Here is an 18,488-nt window from a genome sequence, read left to right on the forward strand (position 1 = left end):
GTTTTACTTATGAATGCTGTTATTTTTTGTACATAATTCTATATTTGTAAGTTCAACTTTCATGATAAAGAGATTGCATTACAGTACTTGTATGAGGTGAATTGAAAAATACTATTTTTTTACAGCACAAATATTTGAAATAAAAATATAAAGTGAGCACTGTACACTTTGTATTCTGTGTTGTAACTGAAGTCAATATATTTGAAAATGTAGAAAAAATATTTAAATAAATGGTATTCTATTATGCGATTAATATTTTTAATCATGCAATTAATGGGGATTAATTTTTTTAATTGCTTGACAGCCATAATGGTTACTTAATTCTTTGTATTTCTGTGATAAAGTCTTTGATAGTATTTGTTTAAGATGCACTAAGGAAATACGACTAATATTTTAGACCCTGTTTTACATTACTTCCATAACTAGAATGAAGCAACTAATGTTTTGCCATTTTCTCAGCTATCATTTCTACAGAAGTGGAAGAGGCTCAGCCAGGGCACAGAACACACTGTAGTAATTTAATAATCACAAGTGTACATTTTATGAAACACTGCACTCAGACATGCTACTATATGTTTTCTGTATCTGTATCATGGCCACATCAAACATGGCTGCCTCAGTTTCTCATTTCATCTAGCCATCAACAGCTGGTACAACTTTTATTCGATACAAGAAAAAAAATACAAACCTGATTATGTATAATAAGTTATCCTGGGCTAACAGACAGGAAGCAACCTCGCATTGATAACATATTAAAATGTCTACTAGCAGGAATCACCTGCAAGTTTTCTAAGTATACATACAGTACTACCAAGAACACACTGAATTTGTTATCCTCACTATATGTGGAAACATAGAAATGTCGGACTCAAAGCTAACATTTCTGTACATCTACAGCTGTTGAAGTGCTGAGGTAAAAGCTAACTCAGATTTTAAGAAGCTGACTTCCTAGATTTAAAGTTCACTAAAAGGTTTTTTTTCCTAGATGGTACTCCAATATATTGTTAGAGATTAAAGTTGCCAAGGGTGATTAATTATTAAAAATGCACGAAAGCTAACTGAGACATTGCACCCCACAATGCTTTATTGGAATATGCTTATGAATGTATATATGACATAACTGGAATATGTTTTATGCTACATATGCCATGTAACATATCTCTGTAAAGGTTATGATCTACTGAATATATTCATCCTATTTGTACGCATGTCATTTTTGTACTCGAAGTTATGAATACTGGCTGTGTACTTGCTTGATTTTAAGTAGCCTTAGAAAAGCATTTGGTCAGCTTCTTGAGAAAGGAATGTGCAAATTAAGTGATCAATCAAGAAACACTTAACGAACAATGGATCTTGGAAGATTCCAATCCACATAAGAAGTCTTCCTGGAGACATTCAATATAGCATGTGGGCAATGGCTGCTGCCTGTAAAAACTGAGTCATGCATGGACATGTGACTTGCCCATGTGACTCCAAAACTCCATCTTGGAGCTGGACTTTGCTTATGGGAGAGGAGGGGTCACAAGAGAAAGTCTATTTAAGCCCCTGGGAGACCCCTCCATTTGGTCTTCAGCTGACTCAAGAGATAGCCTTTTCACCCCCAAAGCGTACCTGAAAAAAACTGCGACAAAGAACAATAACTACAGGGGGTGGGACTGATTGCTGGACCAAGACTAGAAGGAGGCTAGTCTGTAAAAAAGGCTTATTGGAACATCTCTGACCATGAGATTTTATCTGTCTTCATCTTAATGTATTAGGCATAGGCTTGCGTGGTTTATTTTATTTTGCGTAGTAATTCACTTTGTTCTGTCTGTTATCACTTGGAACCACTTAAATCCTACTTTTTGGATTTAATAAAATCATTTTTTACTTATTAATTAACCCAGAGTATGTATTAATACCTGGGGGGAGTGGGGGGCAAACAGCTGTGCATCTCTATCAGTGTTACAGAGGGCGAACAATTTATGAGTTTACCCTGTATAAGCTTTATACAAGGTAAAACGGACTTATTTGGGGTTTGGACCCCATTGGGCGTTGGGTATCTGAGTGTTAGAAACAGGAACACTTCTTAAGCTGCTTTCAGTTAAGCCTGCAGTTTGTGGGACGTGGTTCAGATCTGGGTCTGTGTTTGTACGTGGCAAGTGTATCTGGCACAAGCAGGCAGGGTTTTGGAGTCCCAAGCTGGCAGGGAAGGCGGGGCAGAAGTAGTCTTGGTACATCAGTTGGCAGCCCCAAGGGGGTTTCTGTGATCCAACCCGTCACACCAACGTTTGCAAAACCCTAGTTAAAAAATGGCTAATCCCCTGCAGATTTCAATACTTCAGATTAGTTTTTAATCCAGTCATTTGGTAATAGTGAAAAATGAACCGAACACTTTCAATCCAGTGAGTCTTCTTAACTGACTTCAGTTGACTGTGGTGTATAGGAATTGGGCAGTATACCTCTAGTTTGGGGTTCCTCTTCTCTTGAAGAAGGCATCTAAATCTAACATAGCAGCAGTGTATTTATTTATTTAGGCCTCCTAGATAAATGTTTGTATATAGTTGTTTTATATGGCTAAGGAGAACTCAGCTATGCCTATGCAGGTTTCCTCATATTCTTAATGTTGCATAAAGAGCAGACAAGGACTTTGGTGACTAGGCAGACTTCTGAAAATGTTACCCATGGCATTTAAGAGCATAAGATTTAGAGACCACTTAACAGACCAACAAAAATCCAGTAGTTTAACAAAGGTGACCATATAACGAAGCGGAGCAGAATTCTACTTAATATCTTTGCGGATGTGTCCTAAGATGGCGGTTATTTAATACAGCAATGTAAGCAAACTGATAACCCACCCCAATATAAATACAGTACACATACTGAATGCAGTCCAACAAAGAAACCAAAATCAAACAAAAAACAAAACTTACACCTTCCAGGGTTTTTACTTCATTGTTAACTTAAATAAACCTTAGGCTAAAGCGCTCTCCTTCGACTGGCTGTGCCTATGATTTTTTTCCTTGCATGTCTAGCTCCCTCTGCCTTGGGAAGGTTAGGGGTGGGGTGGGCAGACACTAACTTTTCTTCTTGAATTACAATTAATAGGATTCCTGTGGTTAGTCCACAGAGATAGTACAGAACTCTAGCATTTTCACAGTGGGCTCCCAGATCAAATCTGCTTAATTTACTAATAACTTGAGTTTTCTCCCCCATCAAGCTGCCTTCTCTGTACACCCCAAACGTGAAAGTCAAAGAAAGGATTCTTTCTGGCTTATAAATCAGCATTAACATTTTACAATTTGAACTTAATTTTTAGGTTCTCCCATAGATGAATTGGCTCTGTAGTGCTAAGAAAAATAAACTTTTAGCCAGTAAATTTACCAGTGAGAGTGAATACAAAGATGAAAATCAATAAAGTGCAGCTGCATTTGAGCGTCCAACACTGTAGGAGTTAAGTCTAGTCCAGAGGTGGGTAAACTCCGGCCCGGGGGACTGTCCTGCCTGGCCCCTGAGCTTCTGGCGCACAAGGCTAGCCCCTGGCCCCTCCCCTGCTGTTCCCCCTCCCACTGCAGTCTCCGCTCACTGCTCTGCCGGGCAATGCTCTGGGCAGCGGAGCAGCGAGCTCTTGAGGCAGCGCAGCTGCAGAGCCCAGCCTGACCCGATGCTCTGTGCTGCATGGCTGCCTGTCCTGGTGCAGCCATGCTGCCAGCCACCGGTGCTCCAAACAGCACGGTAAGGAGGCATGGAGCGGGGGGGGTTGGATAGAGGGCAGGGGAGTTCAGGGGTGGTGGTCAGGGGGCAGGGGTGTTGACAGGGGTTGGGGAAGTCAGAGGGAAGGGAACAGGGTGGTTGAATGGGGGCAGGGGTTCTGGGGACGGGGGGGCAGTCAGGGGCAGGGGGTCTGGGGCAGTCAAGGAGACGGGGTGGTTGGATGGGGCAAGGGGGGGAAGTCAGGAAGGCGAGGGGAGAGTTGGATGGGGCAGCGGGGGGTAGTTAGGGGCGGTGGGTTTGAGGGCCGTCAGGGAACAGGGGGGTTGGATGGGGCAGAGGTCGGGGGGGGGAGAAGGGCTGTCAGGGAGCGAGAAGCAGGGGGGGGTCCGATAGGGGGCGGGGGCCAGGCCATGCCTGGCTGTTTGGGGAGGCACAGCCTCCCCTAACCGGCCCTCCATACAATTTCAGAAACCTGATGCGGCCCTCAGGCCAAAAAGTTTGCCTGCCCCTGGTCTAGTCCCTGCTCTCCTCCTTCCAAAATCAGTTACCTTAAAAGTGCACACATTTACCACCACTATGATTTTATCACATCCTTTCCTTCCCCCTCCCACTCTCACTAATACTCCCGCCTCTGAAATTATGTTTCATTAAATTTACCTGAAAACTGTGGCTGTGGCTTTCATTTTTGTATGAAAGATGGGGGCAAAAACTAATGAGTCTTCTTCATCCTCCCTCCCAACACTCCCACCCCTCAAATCTAGTATTCAATTGGTTTTGGAAACTCACCAAAATATCTCAGAAGGGTTTTTCAAGACTTACTGTCAGCTATAGAACTATTGTATTTGCACATTAATAGTATTAAACATACTGCAGAAGCAGCAAAGGCACAATCCTCTTGCGGAGCAAGGTGAGAAGGGACAAAAGGAAGACTAAAGGAGTTATACCAACGCCTCTAGCAGTAAATTCTCCTACTTAGACAAGCCCTAAAAGTTCTAACTTTTGTCTCTCCAACACCCAGAAGCAGAAAACTGTAGTGTTACACTGTCCCTATTTGGAGTCGGTGCCTTCCTCATGGCCAAGCAGTAGCCATGGAATGAACTTGCATGTTGCCATGGACAAGCATTGTTAATTATATGTACTACCGTAGCGTCTAGAGGCCCCAGTCCAGATTAGGGCTCCACTATGCTTTACCCTGGACAAACACGTACTGAGCAAGCCCCCTGCGCCAGGGAACCTATAGTCCATACAAGACAGAGTGGAAAGGGAAACAAAGGCAGAGAGGAGTAAAGTGACTTTCAAAAGTCACACAGAGAAGGTCAGTGACAGCCAGGAATAGAACCCAGGCCTGATTCCCAGGCCAATGCCAAATTCACTAGATCATACTGCCTTCCATATGCAAAAGCTGCAACAAAGATATAATTCTTTCTTGCAGTAACACCCCATAGGAAAATGTTCTGAAATGATGATCCCTACAAACTTAAAACCAGACTGCATGGCTAACACAGATCACCTAGAGCTAGGGTTGCAGATTTTGGTTGGATGTATTCCTGAAAGGTTCATCACATGACAATCTTTAATTAAAAACTAATCTAATTCCTGGAGGGTTGGCAACCCTAAGAAGTCTGAAAACAGTGTTAATTTTAGAAGAAGTTTCCCAGTAATGGCAGGTTAAAGATTACTGAGATACCAGGATGTTACATGCATATTGGTTATTTACCGATATATCAGTACTCCTTTTACTACACATATACATGCTAATAAGCAGATTCAGTATAGTTTCAGGGAAAGCGGTTGACGGGAAGGGAAATTGTCTGGAGGAGAAAGAACAGCAGAACTTACAGAGCTCTTTCTACAATGCCAAAGACCATTTAATTTCTCCCTACTATTCATAAAGCAGCTAGGATTTTCAGTTCTGACTTTCACCTCATATTTGACATTCTCTACATAATGTCAGTTAATCCCCATTTCAAATGGGTCAAACTAATGCACTTTGAGGAAGACGCATACTGTAGCATAGTGCTTTAATTAGTGAAGAACTGGTTTCCAACATGACTAGTTCATTTCCTGCAATAACTCTGACTGCTACAGGAGATAAGAAGTTTATTAGGTCAAGGAGGGAATTAAGACAGAAATGGAAAGATGTGTATGTTTGAAATCATACTAAATAGCAGTCCTACCCTACAAGGTGACAGTGTCACTACTCCATACCAAAACTAAGTATTGAAGACTTTAAATAATTTTCTTTCTAAAACCAAAACATACATTTGTTTTTTTTTTAAAACCCAGATTTCAAAATTGTTTTTGTTTTGCTCTGTTACCATTTTTGCCACTGAATGCAATAAAATAAGTGATATTCACAATTCCTCTCTCCCACTTTCAATTCTTTTTTAAACTACTAATTTCTCAAAAGCTGGAGATTTTGAGAAGTCAGAATAGCAAGAAAAAAAGCCAGTCTCAAAAATGAAACAAAAATGCCCTGCATATAAGTCATGCTAGTGCATTTAGTGGCAAAAGTGGGGGAAACCCTGACATTTCTGTTTTTGCTGAAATATTAGAAGCTTTCAGAATCCTAAAGCTTTGCAAGAAAGTTTCCAGTTTGAAAGAAAAGAATTTTTTGATAAAACAACAGCCTCACAAAACTTATGGCTAGCTTTACCCCCACATTCTTACTACACCACAGCACTCCCAGACTTAGAACTGAGTTGCAGCATCAAGTCAGCACTGGAGGAATGGGATGTCCACATCAAACAAATATACTTGACTGTGGAAAGCTTTGGGGGGGATGTTAAGAACCCCCAAAGAACAAGCAAGAGACAGTTTACTACTCCCAAACTAATTTTCACCAAAACCCAGAAATCAGTATCGGAAATCCATTAGAAGATTTTTAACAATCCTCCCCTGCTCCCCTCCTCTTCCCACAGGCCTACAAACTTAGGCCACATCTACACAAACTTTTGCCAGTATAGGATTAGGATTTTTAAAACATTTTTATTCCAGCAAAAACCCTAATGTAGATGCAGCTATACCAGCATAAAAGTGCTTTTGCCAGAATAGGCTATTTTGCTCAGGCAACCAATATCAACCGTAGCAGGAAAAATACCCTTGTCGGTATAAGCAGCTGTACAGATCTAATACTAGGCAGTCCCTTCTATCATACGCATACATAGGACACTACAAAATTCATGGTCCATGGTCACAGGATTTTAAAAATAGTCAATTTCAGATATTTACATCTGAAAATTCATGCTGTGATAACAATAGGGGTCCCAACCCAAACGAGAGTTGTGGGAAGGTCTCAAGGCAATTGTGTGGGGGGGGGGGAGGGGGGAATCACAGTTTTGCCACCCTTACTTCTGCACTGCTGCTGACAGAGGTGCTGCCTTCACAGCTGGGCAGCCAAAGTGCATTAGACAGCACAGAGATGTGGGTCGCATGTTATGGGAGGGGTCATCCCTTTTTTAGTGAGTGGGGCAGGGATGACCTTTGGGTTGGGTGCCTGCCCAGAGCCCCATAGTCAGGTAGGTGCTGTGATACCCCCCGCACACACACTGTGAGCCCAAAGGCCCCGTTAGCCCTACCCCCACTTCCAAGTGCTGGGCCTGGAGCTGGGGAGAGGCAGGGCCGGGAGCAAAAGCACCGGAAACTGTAAAAATGGAGGGGCTACTGGTGCTGGGAGGCTATGCTCCCCCCTTTTTAACATGGCATAGTTTGGGAGGGCAGGAGGCAGCATTGCCCCTCCCCCACAAACAGCAAACCTCAGGAAGGTGTAGAGCAAAGCCAGCAGGGGCTGCGCTTTGCTGCAGGGGAGCTGTGATCAGCTTCCCTCTGCAATGCACAGCCCCTGACTGTGCCACTCTGCGCCCACCCACCTATGCCATGTTAAGGGGGGGGAAGAATGGCCCTCTGGTGTCCCCAGTTCCAGCACCAGTGGCTGGGGGAGCACAAGCCAGTGGTTCCTACTGTGCACCCAGCTCCAGCTGCTAGTGTCAGCTGGGCTGGGGAGGGAGGGGACTTCCTCTTCTCCTGCAAGGTAAACATCATAAGTGGCAAAATTAATAAAATTATCACAAAATTCCCCATTTTCTGAATGTCTAAATTTCAGTTGGAAATGACCTAATAAATCAATAGGTTAAGATTTAAAAAATTAAGTCTTAAAACCTTGTTGTGGTAGTCCTAAGTCTTCCTTCTTATACCAATTTTGTCAACTTCTTTTCTCTGTGTGTGTGTGTGTATATGATAAAACTACCTAAAACACCTAATCTGGTTAAAGTCATAAGTGATTGTACCCTACTATCCTATGAGCATGGTTATGATTTTGTCAAAGAAATCACAGAAATCTTGAATTTGAATGAAGTCTGAAATCTTGGAAATGGCTGTTAAAATTTTTTTTAAAAAAAACTACATTTCATTAGGTCCCCCCAAACCAAATTGCATTGGGACTTGGATCGCAGCAGCACTCAGGTTGGGCCCGTCCTCCATTCCACAAATGGAGGCAGGGGCAGATGGGCCCAACCCGAGTGCTGCTACAATCCCGTGTGCTAGGTTGCAATACCTGGATAGGGAAGACAGGCACAGCCCTGAGGGACAGGAACTGCCACCCCAGGTTGAACTTGCACTCCAAACCATGCTACTCCCAGGCTTCATCCTTCAGCACCTGTGTATGTTGATGTAGCAAAAGCTACATTTCTCTCTCTCCCTCACACACACACCTGCTGTCTGCCATGAAACTTACCAAAAATTTGTGGGCCAAAAATCGTAGCCTTACCGCTGAGAAACATGGTTTATATAATCATTCTGGTCCCAGGTACACTTACTCTGGTCATCCTATCCCATCATCTTGCTTGCCATAACTGCCATCTTACTTTATATTTTGGTGGAGAAAAGCTTAACCTGGAATGGTGGTGTGAAGTACAGAGGAGAGTATGCACATGTCACGTAAAGAGCCTCACTAACATCCACATTCAACTTCACTTGTTAAAAGCATCTTTTATTTTCCCTCTCAAAAGACTCCAGGATATGAACAAATGGTGATTTGCAGGTGGCTTGACATTCCAAACGAGGACTGCCATACTCTCAAGTCCAGTTTTATACATCCAAAATTAAGTTTTGAAGGTGGAATGTCGCTTGCATAAGTCTTTTGTGTCCTCTCTGTTAATCTGGATGGATTGGTATATTGTCTGTTTGACATTAGCACCACTGAATTATAGCTCTGGAAGTTGGCATTCTACAATAAGGGCCTGAAGTCCAATCTGTTCCACAGCAGACACTCACTTTTCATGTTAAATACAATAGAACTTAATTGAACCAATTAACTTGGAGAGGAGTAAGGTTCAAAATTAACCAGCTGGTTAATAAATTATACTTAGGCTTTAACTTATCACCACGAATGCAATTGTAGTTTAGAAATCTTGTGACACAAGATACCAAAAGCCAGAAAGAATAAGGTTTAGTACTCAAAGTAAAGACTCCTTACTGCAAACTGAGGGTACTAATGACGACAGTCTGAATTTAAGATGGACTTGCTTGGTTGTTGAAGAATGGCTGGAAGATCCTTGGGTTCACTAGCGGAGATCCATTCTTAAAAAACAACCCTCCCAGGGTTACATTCCTGACCAATTCCATTTCGAATTTCTTTGCAGCAATCAACTGGTTGAAACAGTTGAAGTCTAACTCTTTGATCTTTTTTCCCCCCTCAGAACAACAAGTGGATAAGCACAGATGTTTTTTATGACTTCAATTATATATAGTATGTGAGTAAAAGGAGGAGAAAAAGCTCGTATGCGTCTGAAGACAATAAATGCAAAATAATCTATAAAGCTTTTTACTGTTTTATGGTCCAAAATATTGTCAGGGAGGGAAAGAGCTGGGGGTGGGGGGAGGGCATTTATTGAAGTCTAATCTGAAGTTATATATACTCCTACCTGTCTGAGGCCACTGTTAGAAACAGTTCTATGATTTCCCCCTACTAGAGACCCCGAAGATTTCAGGAGAAACAGATGAAGATTCTAGTAGATTTGGTGCTTTCTGGTATTATAAGGAGCAATTAGACCAAATGAGAGCCAGTGTTTTACTCTACTTCCCTTGATTCTGGGCAATGGTGGATGTAGTTGAGGTATCTAGAGGAATGACTTTCTTCACAAGTAGTGCAAAGATATACTTGGGTAAGAAATTTAGCACTGCAATGAGACAGGAAGCTTTGGTGCGCCAAAGCATCTTCTGGGCCTGATTTAGGACACTTTCAAGCAACAGAATCAGACTCGTGCCTGATTTCAGTTAGAGGCCATAACTTTCTATAATATTATAGTCTTTAGTTATGCATGATATAGTATATGAAATTAGCAGCCAGTTTACAATACATAAGGCCCAAATCCTACACACAGCTTTAAAAGGGGCACCATTTGGTAATTTTTTTTTCTTCTCTTCCCCATCCATACCTGAAGGATTTTAAAAACAAAGTAGATAGCTACTATTGAAATGAGCGGTGGATATTTTCAGAGGACCTTCTAATGCTTCCTTCTACCAAGTAACTTCATAGGCTCATGTTGGTTTATTTTCTTGATGGACAAGACCAATACCAAATAGATGGCCTCCAGAAGGAACCACATGACAATGTGGTAACGCATTATCTGCTCCATGATTTCTTCAGTGCTTTCATAGGTCTCTGAAATTTTTCCCAGTATTAGAGACCCACACACTATTTTTGGTACCAGGTTCATTTTCTCATCCTGTTTATCACAGGCTACATTGACTAAAACGGCTACATTTCACACAGATTCATTGGTCTCCAGAGCTTTAATTTTTATGGTGGCCATTTTAAGTGGGATATGTTCAATTTTTTTTCTTATTAGTCTCACGAGTAGTTTGCACCAGCCACTCAGATCTAAATCTTGCACTATTATATCCACAAGCATAATTAGCAAAGTGATCTGTCCATCATTGTCAAACTTCAAACAACAATATAGCTGTTATTCTTCCTTGACACATAAAAGTAAAGGTTAAGTATAACACCTCACTTGTTCCACAGTGAAGAATGTCTAGCATGACCTTTGCTAATGCTATAACCACAGATAAGAAAAATTTCAAAGTACAGTACATCTTTAATAATTTTCCTGCATGTCTGTCTGATGTCATGAAGGATTACAACCCCTACTTAGACATCTTGTTCTTATGATTTTATGGCTATTTCTTATTAAACTACTGGTCTCCGGTTTTCAGATGACAGATTATACTATCTGAGTACTGGAACAATTTATACTGGATGCAAAATGACAACAGTGGATAAATTGCATTATAGCCCCTTATCAGAATTTACTAAAAAGGGATCCATCCTGAATCAATTAGTAAAGGTGAAATTTCACTTCTGTTTTATGTACATCAGAAAAACAGGGATTTAAAATTAGACCCAGGTAACATTTTAAACTATTTCGTTTAACTATTTTAGTCAAATCAAATATTAAACCTTTCAAACAGCCATTAACTGAAATGAAAAAAGAAACAGTGTTCTCATAAATTTATCAGAAGGGTAGCCATGTTAGTCTGTGTCCACAAAAACAATGAGGAGTCTGGTGGCACCTTAAAGACTAACAGATTTATTTGGGCATAAGCTTTTGTGGGTAGAACACCCACTTCTTCAGATCTGAAGGTTTCTTACCCACAAGGTTTATGCCCAAATAAATCTGTTAGTTTTTAAGGTGCCACTGTTCTCATAAATTTAGAGACTACAATAACGTTTCCCACACTTTCGAAAGCAGCAGACCTCCCTTCAGGAAAAGGGAACAAATCATGCCCCTCTGGAAACCTTGTGCATTTCTAGGCCTATCCAAAAAATAATCGTCTTCATAATGACATCCTCTTTTCTTACATGCTTTGATAACTATTTCACTGCTTAACTGTTGACATTTAAATTATTATTTGACATCTGAATTAGCACCCACTGAAATGAATAAGTTCATACTTCAGCTACTGTTCCTGGCTCCTTGCAAACTCAGTATATGCCTTCACAGCAGAGTTAACCTACGTGATCAGTACCCAGCTTGTGAGCACCCTGGTTAGTCTAGACTGGACATGAGCAACCCTACAGCTAAGTCATATCTGTGTTACTGTGTCCTCACTGGTTCTTCATTCACCTACATGTGTCTCTGGGGGCATATTCCATCCTTCTTTGTGCTGAGAAACTAGGATTCTTTCACAGTTAGTATTGTCAATTGCAGAAGAATTTGTCTGTTCTTCAGGAATAGCAATGGAAGACTATCAGCATTTGAGTGATCTTTGTCTGTGTCCTCACTGGAAAGTGGGTGGATTCCAGTTTAGGCTTAAATGCAACTCCAAACCCAGATAGAGGTTTTTGTATGTGGATGCAGTTGAGCTAAAAATCTAAGAGTCTGGGCTGACTCTGCAATGAAGACATACCCTCAGATACAGTTGCACTGCTGACACTTGGATAGTTTCCAATTTCTCTTTTCACTCACATATGTTGGCAAGTGGCATGTCAATTGCATTTGGTGCAAGCAGTCATGGCCCTCAAAGACCACGCAGGAGCTCTTGAGGCCAGAGTGGCTGAACTGGAGGAGCTAAGGAAGAAAGACTTTCTGGGACAAAGTGGAGAAGTCCGACCCCTACTCTGACAGCCTCTGTGCTGTTGAGGAGGAAAAAATTCTAATTGGAGAACATCAAAGTGGAGTGGAAGGAAATGATCCCATAGTTGAGACTCTCCTTCCAGATGATGTCATAGTATCCTCTCACACTGAGGACACCCCTCTGGATGAGGGGACCCTAGTTATTAGGAAGATTGGTAATAGTAATGGGAGATCATAGGAAATATAAATAACTGTTTGTAATCACCTGGAGACCCTCATGGAGGTAAACTGCCTGCTAGGTGCAAAGGTTGCTGATCTCTTGAGACATGGAGTCCAAATTTAGGTTGCTAGATATGAGATTAAAGCCTAGGACCTCCATGGTAGCATTCTCCAAAATGCTTCCAGTTCCATGCATGTGTCCAATTAGACAGACAGAACTGCAGGATCTCAACATGCAGATGAAACTATGACATAGTGAGGAAGTTTTTAGGATTATTAGGAATTGAGGAATATTTTTGGGAAAGGAGGAGCCTATACAGGAAGGATGGGCTCCACCTAAACCAAAACAGAACCAGATAGCTGACATGTAAAATTAAGAAGGCTATAGAGGAGTTTTTTTAAACTAAGGGGGGTCGGGGAAGCTGACAAGTGCAGAGGAGCACACCTTTTGGGACAGAGACATCCCTTAGGGGAGGATCTTTTAATGGGGATTCTCTATATCCTATTAAAAAGAATAGGATAGAAACTGATAAAGTACAGGTAGTAGCTGAAGAGAAACAGAAAGATTACATCACATGAAGGCAGACCACTATATATTGATACATTTTATAACTGCTTATATACAAATGCTAGAAGTCTAAATACTAAGATGGGTGAACTTGCGTGCCTGGTATTAAACGAGGATATTGATATAGTAGGCATCACAGAAACCTGATGGTATGATGATATTGGGACAAAATATATGTGAATGACAGAGTAGGTTGTTCTGGTGGGGGAGTGGCACTATAAATGAAAGCATGCATATAGAGTCAAATTCAGTAAAAATCTTAAATGAATCAAACTGTACCATGGAATTTCTATGGATGAAAGTTATTATGAAATGCTCAGGGAGATGAGAAGCTATAAAAATAGAAAACTCAGTAATAGTGAGGGATTTCAACTGTCCCCGTATTGACTAGGTACATGTCAGCTCAGGATGGGATGCACAAATAAAATTTCTAGACACTATTAATGACTGCTTCTGGAGCAGCTAGTTCTGGAACTCACAAGGAGAGAGGCATTTTTTGATTTAGTCTTAAGTGGCACACAAGAGGTGAATATAGTTGAACCACTCAGTAATAACAATAGCGTAACTAAATTTAACATAACATTTAAAATATACCAAAGCAGCTCCCACAGTAGCATTTAACTTCAAAAAGGGTAACCACACAAATATGAGGACACTAGTTAAAAACAGAAATTAAAAGGAACAGTGACAAGAGTGAAATGCCACCCAACTGCATGGAAACTATTACAAAACACCTTAATTGAGGCTCAAATTACATGTATACCCAAAATTAAACAACACAGTAAGAGGATCAAAAAAATGCAATGGCTAAACAAAGTAAAAAGAGGAAGTTAGAGACAAAAAGAAAATTTAAATATTGGAAGTCAAATCCTACTGAAGAAAATAGAAAGCAGCATAAACTCTGGCAAGTCAAAAGGCCAATAAAGAATTTGAAGAGCAACTAGCGAAAGACAAAAACTAAACAGCAAAAAATACTTGAAGTATATCAGAAGCAGGAAGCCTGTCAAACACTCAGTGAGGCCACTGGATGATGGAGGTGCCAAAGGAGCAGTCTAGAAAGACAAGGCTGTTGCAGAGAAGCTAAATGAAGCCTTTGATCAATCTTCACTACAGGAGGATGGGAGGGAGATTCCCACACCTGAGCCATTTTTAGGTGACAAATCTGAGTAACTGTCCCAGATTAAGGCATCAATAGACGAAGTTTTGGAACAAACTGATAACCTGAAAAGTACTAACTCACCATGACCAGATGGTATTCATGCAAAAGTCCTGATGGAACCGAAGTATGCAACTGTAGAACTACTAGCTGTGGTATATCACCGATCACTTAAGTCGGCCTCTGTACCAGGTAACAGGAAGATACATAATGTAACACCAATTTTTTTAAAAGGCTCCAGATGCCATCTGGCAATTACAGGCCGGTAAGCTTAACTTTCAGGCAAATTGGTGAAAGCTATAGTAAAGAAGAAAATCATCACACAAACAGATTAACATTATTTATTGGCGAAGAGTCAACATGACTTTTGTGAAGGGAAATCATGCCTCACCAATCTATTCGAATTCTTTGAGAGGGTCAAACAAACGTGGACAAAGGTGACCCAGTGCAGATAGTGTCAAAGGTTTTCTGAAAGTCCGAGTATAAGGTCCTTCACCAAAGGCTCTTAAGCAAAATAAGCAGTCATGGAATAAGAGGGAAGGTCCTCGCGTGGATCGGTAATTGGTTAAAAGACAGGAAAAAGGGTAGGAATAAATGGTCAGTTTTCAGAAGGGAGAGAAGTAAATAGTGGTGTCCCCCAGGGGTCTCTACTGGGACCTGTGCTATTAGACATATTCATAAATGATCTGGAAAAAGGGATAAACAGTGAGATGGCAAAATTTGCAGACACAAAATTACTCAAGATAGTGAAGTCCAAAGCAGGCTATGAACAGTTGCAAAGAGTTTTCACAGTAGTGGGTGACTGGACGACACCAAAATAGCAGATGAAATTCAATGTTGATAAATGCAAAGTAATGCACATTGGAAAACAATCTCAGCTATACCCACAAAATGATGGGGTCTAAATTAGCTGTTACCACTCAAGAAAGATCTTGGAGTCATTGTAGACAGTTCTCTGAAAAAATCTCCTCAAATGTGCAGTGGCAGCCAAAAAAGCTAACAGAATGTTAGGAACCATTAAGAAAGGGATTGAGAAGACAGAATATATAATGCCACTATATAAATCCATGGTACGCCCACACCTTGAATACCACATACAGTTCTGGTTTCCCCATTTCAAAAAACAGATATTAGAAACGGAAAAGGTACAGAGCAGGGCAACAAAAATTATTAGGGGTATGGAACAGCTTCCAGATGAGGAGAGATTCAAAAACTGGGACAGTGGTCTCTTTTCCAAGGTGAACAAAGGGAAGATATGATAGGTGTCTATAAAACCATAAATGGGTATAGAAAGTGAATAGGGAAGTGTTATTTACCTCTTCACATAACAGAAGGAAATACATCTTCACACAACGCACAGTCAACCTGTGGAACTCGTTGCCATGGGGTGTTGTGAAGGCCAGAAGTATAACAGAGTTCAAAGAAGAATTAGATAAGTTCACGGAGGAGAAGTTTATCAATGGCTATTTACCAAGATCATCAGAAATGCAACCCCATGCTCTGGGTGTCCCTAAGTTTCTTACTCCCAGATGCTGGGACTGGACACCAGGAGATGGATCACTCAATTGCCCTGGCCACTGTCAGAAAAAAGGGTACTGGGCTAGCCGGACCATTGGTCTGACCCATTATGGACATTCTTATGTTCTCACCCCCTTTCCCACCACCCCATTCCTCCCCTCTCTCTCACACACACACACACTCACTCACTCATGATCTTTGAATCCTGAGGGGAGTAAAACCTGAACTTCTGGAAATGTTGCACTAGAATACTTAATTCTTGAGGATTTGCTAAATGCTGCACTTAGGCTGTTTTAGGAGGGTCATCCAAAGATAATACAATTTTTCATCTCTTCTCCCATTTCAAGCAAAATATAAATGTCCTATTTTTACATACCATACACATGCACATAGCTTCACATATTTTTGTATTTTTCTAATAAATCAAAGCTATGCATCATCTTGCGGGCATCAGGAAATTAGTTCACTTTTACTATTTCTAGAATAATGAAGGCTAACAATAGTTTCTATATTCTAATGAGCAATTTTCAGGTTCTTTCCTGTTGTACAAGGTTTAAGCCAACATTAATCTGTGCATAAGGAAGCAGTGTTCTCCACTCAACCTCCCCTTTAGCTGCTGCTCTTCTATTCAGTTCTGCACCATTTCTAAATGTAAAAGATATTTCTAAAATGCATTACGTTAGTCTTCTGTCCACATTCTTCTTCCAATACAGCTGTAACTTTTTCAAGCTAATTTCAGGCTGAAGAAATGTTTAACACTAATTTATAGCTATATCTCTTGCAACTTTTATGAGTACAACTATAGGCCATCTCACAGAAGAGAAAACCAGTTAAAGATTTTCTCCATTTCAAGTCAATTAACAGGTCACTCACTCCTCGCCAGAAGATACTTGTGAAAGTTCCACTTTTGCACTTCCATGGAAGTGGTAGCTACATCCCTGGTCTAGCATTTAATTTTTATTTTATGTTTTTACCGTGTGAAGTGACAAAATGATCTGAATCAGAGTAGTGTAATACAGTGCAATTACCTACATATGGTATAGCGCCGATATGCTTCATTATCTTCATTCAGAGGAGCAAGATGACATAACTTGTGACAAGGCAATGCAGCTGTCACCTGAGTCTGTTAACTTCTATACAAAACATGCTATGCAAAAAACATCAGTATCACAACAGGTGGGAAGAGCACGTGTGTCACCACTGTAATCTCAACTGATTTACTGTCCTAACATACATGTCACTAAGTACAAAAGCACAAACTACTCACCAAATAAATTGCTTGAATGTCCTTGCTTAGATATGGGTTTCAGTTCATTTAATCCCCAAGCGTAACGCTTATAATTATCCCAGGAATGTTTCATCATCTGGAGGGAAATGAAATCAGGATTATAATGTTGATTTAACAAGAAAACATAACAGTAAATACTGCGAATATACTGTATTTTCAAGAAGTGTTGAATTTAAGCATTGAATTATGGTTGTATGTATTAGAAGTGTAAGATATTTCATCAAACAACAATTTAACAGCACTGTGTTACTGATGCGATACTATGGTTATACTAGAGGTTCCATTTCAATTAAATCCTCAAATTTACAATAGAGACCAATTAATTCTCATCAAGATGAAATTTGATATATACACAGTATATTAATTCAGTTAAGAATTTTCCTTGGGTAAATGGCTGGAACCAAGACAAGTAAATATTACTTTGAAGACAGTCTGACATGCATTCTCCTGGAGCAGGAGAGAGCAATTTTTAAGAGATCAAAATTTGGCAAAGATTAAGAGTATTTTCAATATCTGGCAAAGAGATTGTGGCTTGGATACAAACCAGCTGGTTCAAGATCCGTACAAGTAACATCAGCTGAAGAGGGCTAGGCAAAATATGTGGGGGGAAAATTGACATCGCTACCATAGCTGCTCGCTGCTTCATTTGAGAAGATATGTTGATATTTTAAAATTACTATAATTTGCAACAGTGAATGGAGAGAGGCAGTGTCATACTAAATACTTTGCTGCTTCTGGATGTCATTTAGCGGCAGTAGCCAATGCTTTCTTCCTATGATTGAACATTCACACTAATGCAAATATATACCCATATCAATAGGTATATTGGTCTCTGAAAGTACAAAACTCATTTTGAGGAATTCCATTACCTCAAGGGAAGATTACTAAGGCCTGATCTACACCAGCAAATTAGAGCCATTTAACTACACTAGTCTGGGGCGCAAAAATAAATAAATAAATAATAATAAAAAAATCCATGTCTGAGTGGTGTACTTAAACCAGCCTCAGTCCAGGTATAGACAGCATTAGAGCGACAGAAGAATTTTTCTGTCGACCTAGTTATTGCCTCTTGGAGAAGGGGATGACCTACACCAACAGCATAAGTCCTCCTGTCAGCATAGGTAGCATCTACACTGGTTCAGCTGTAGCATTTTAAGTGGACACAACCTCTAAAACACATGATGTCACCTGAACAGAATATTTCTTCAAGTGTGTTGTTTTCTCAGAGCCACAGAACCTATATATATGAACACTAAACCACACCTAGCCAGACCATGATGCTTCTCTGGAATGGTCTGAAGCAGAGGTTTGTAAAACATGGGATGTGCCCCCCAGATGGAGAGCACATGACAAGGCTGTCAAACAGACACTAGTGCCTGATGGGGCCACACTGAAGGACTGGTGTCAGGAGCGGGTTTTGTCTGGCAGAAGCGGATGGGGCTATGAGAGCGCGTCTCAACTGCTGGAACA

At 40.7% G+C, this 18,488-nt stretch overlaps 1 protein-coding gene across 1 annotated transcript in view; it reads right to left on the reverse strand.

The window, feature by feature from the left end:
* MAN1A1 (mannosidase alpha class 1A member 1) overlaps positions 1-18,488 on the reverse strand; it is a 209,217-nt gene that overhangs the window by 139,435 nt on the left and 51,294 nt on the right. Inside the window, exon 2 of the mRNA XM_048844674.2 lies at positions 16,998-17,094. Within this exon, the coding sequence (XP_048700631.1) occupies positions 16,998-17,094 (97 nt within the window). The remainder of the gene's footprint in view (positions 1-16,997; positions 17,095-18,488) is intronic.

This window comes from Caretta caretta, chromosome 3, assembly GCF_965140235.1.
Source record: "Caretta caretta isolate rCarCar2 chromosome 3, rCarCar1.hap1, whole genome shotgun sequence".
Lineage (NCBI taxonomy): Eukaryota > Metazoa > Chordata > Testudines > Cheloniidae > Caretta > Caretta caretta.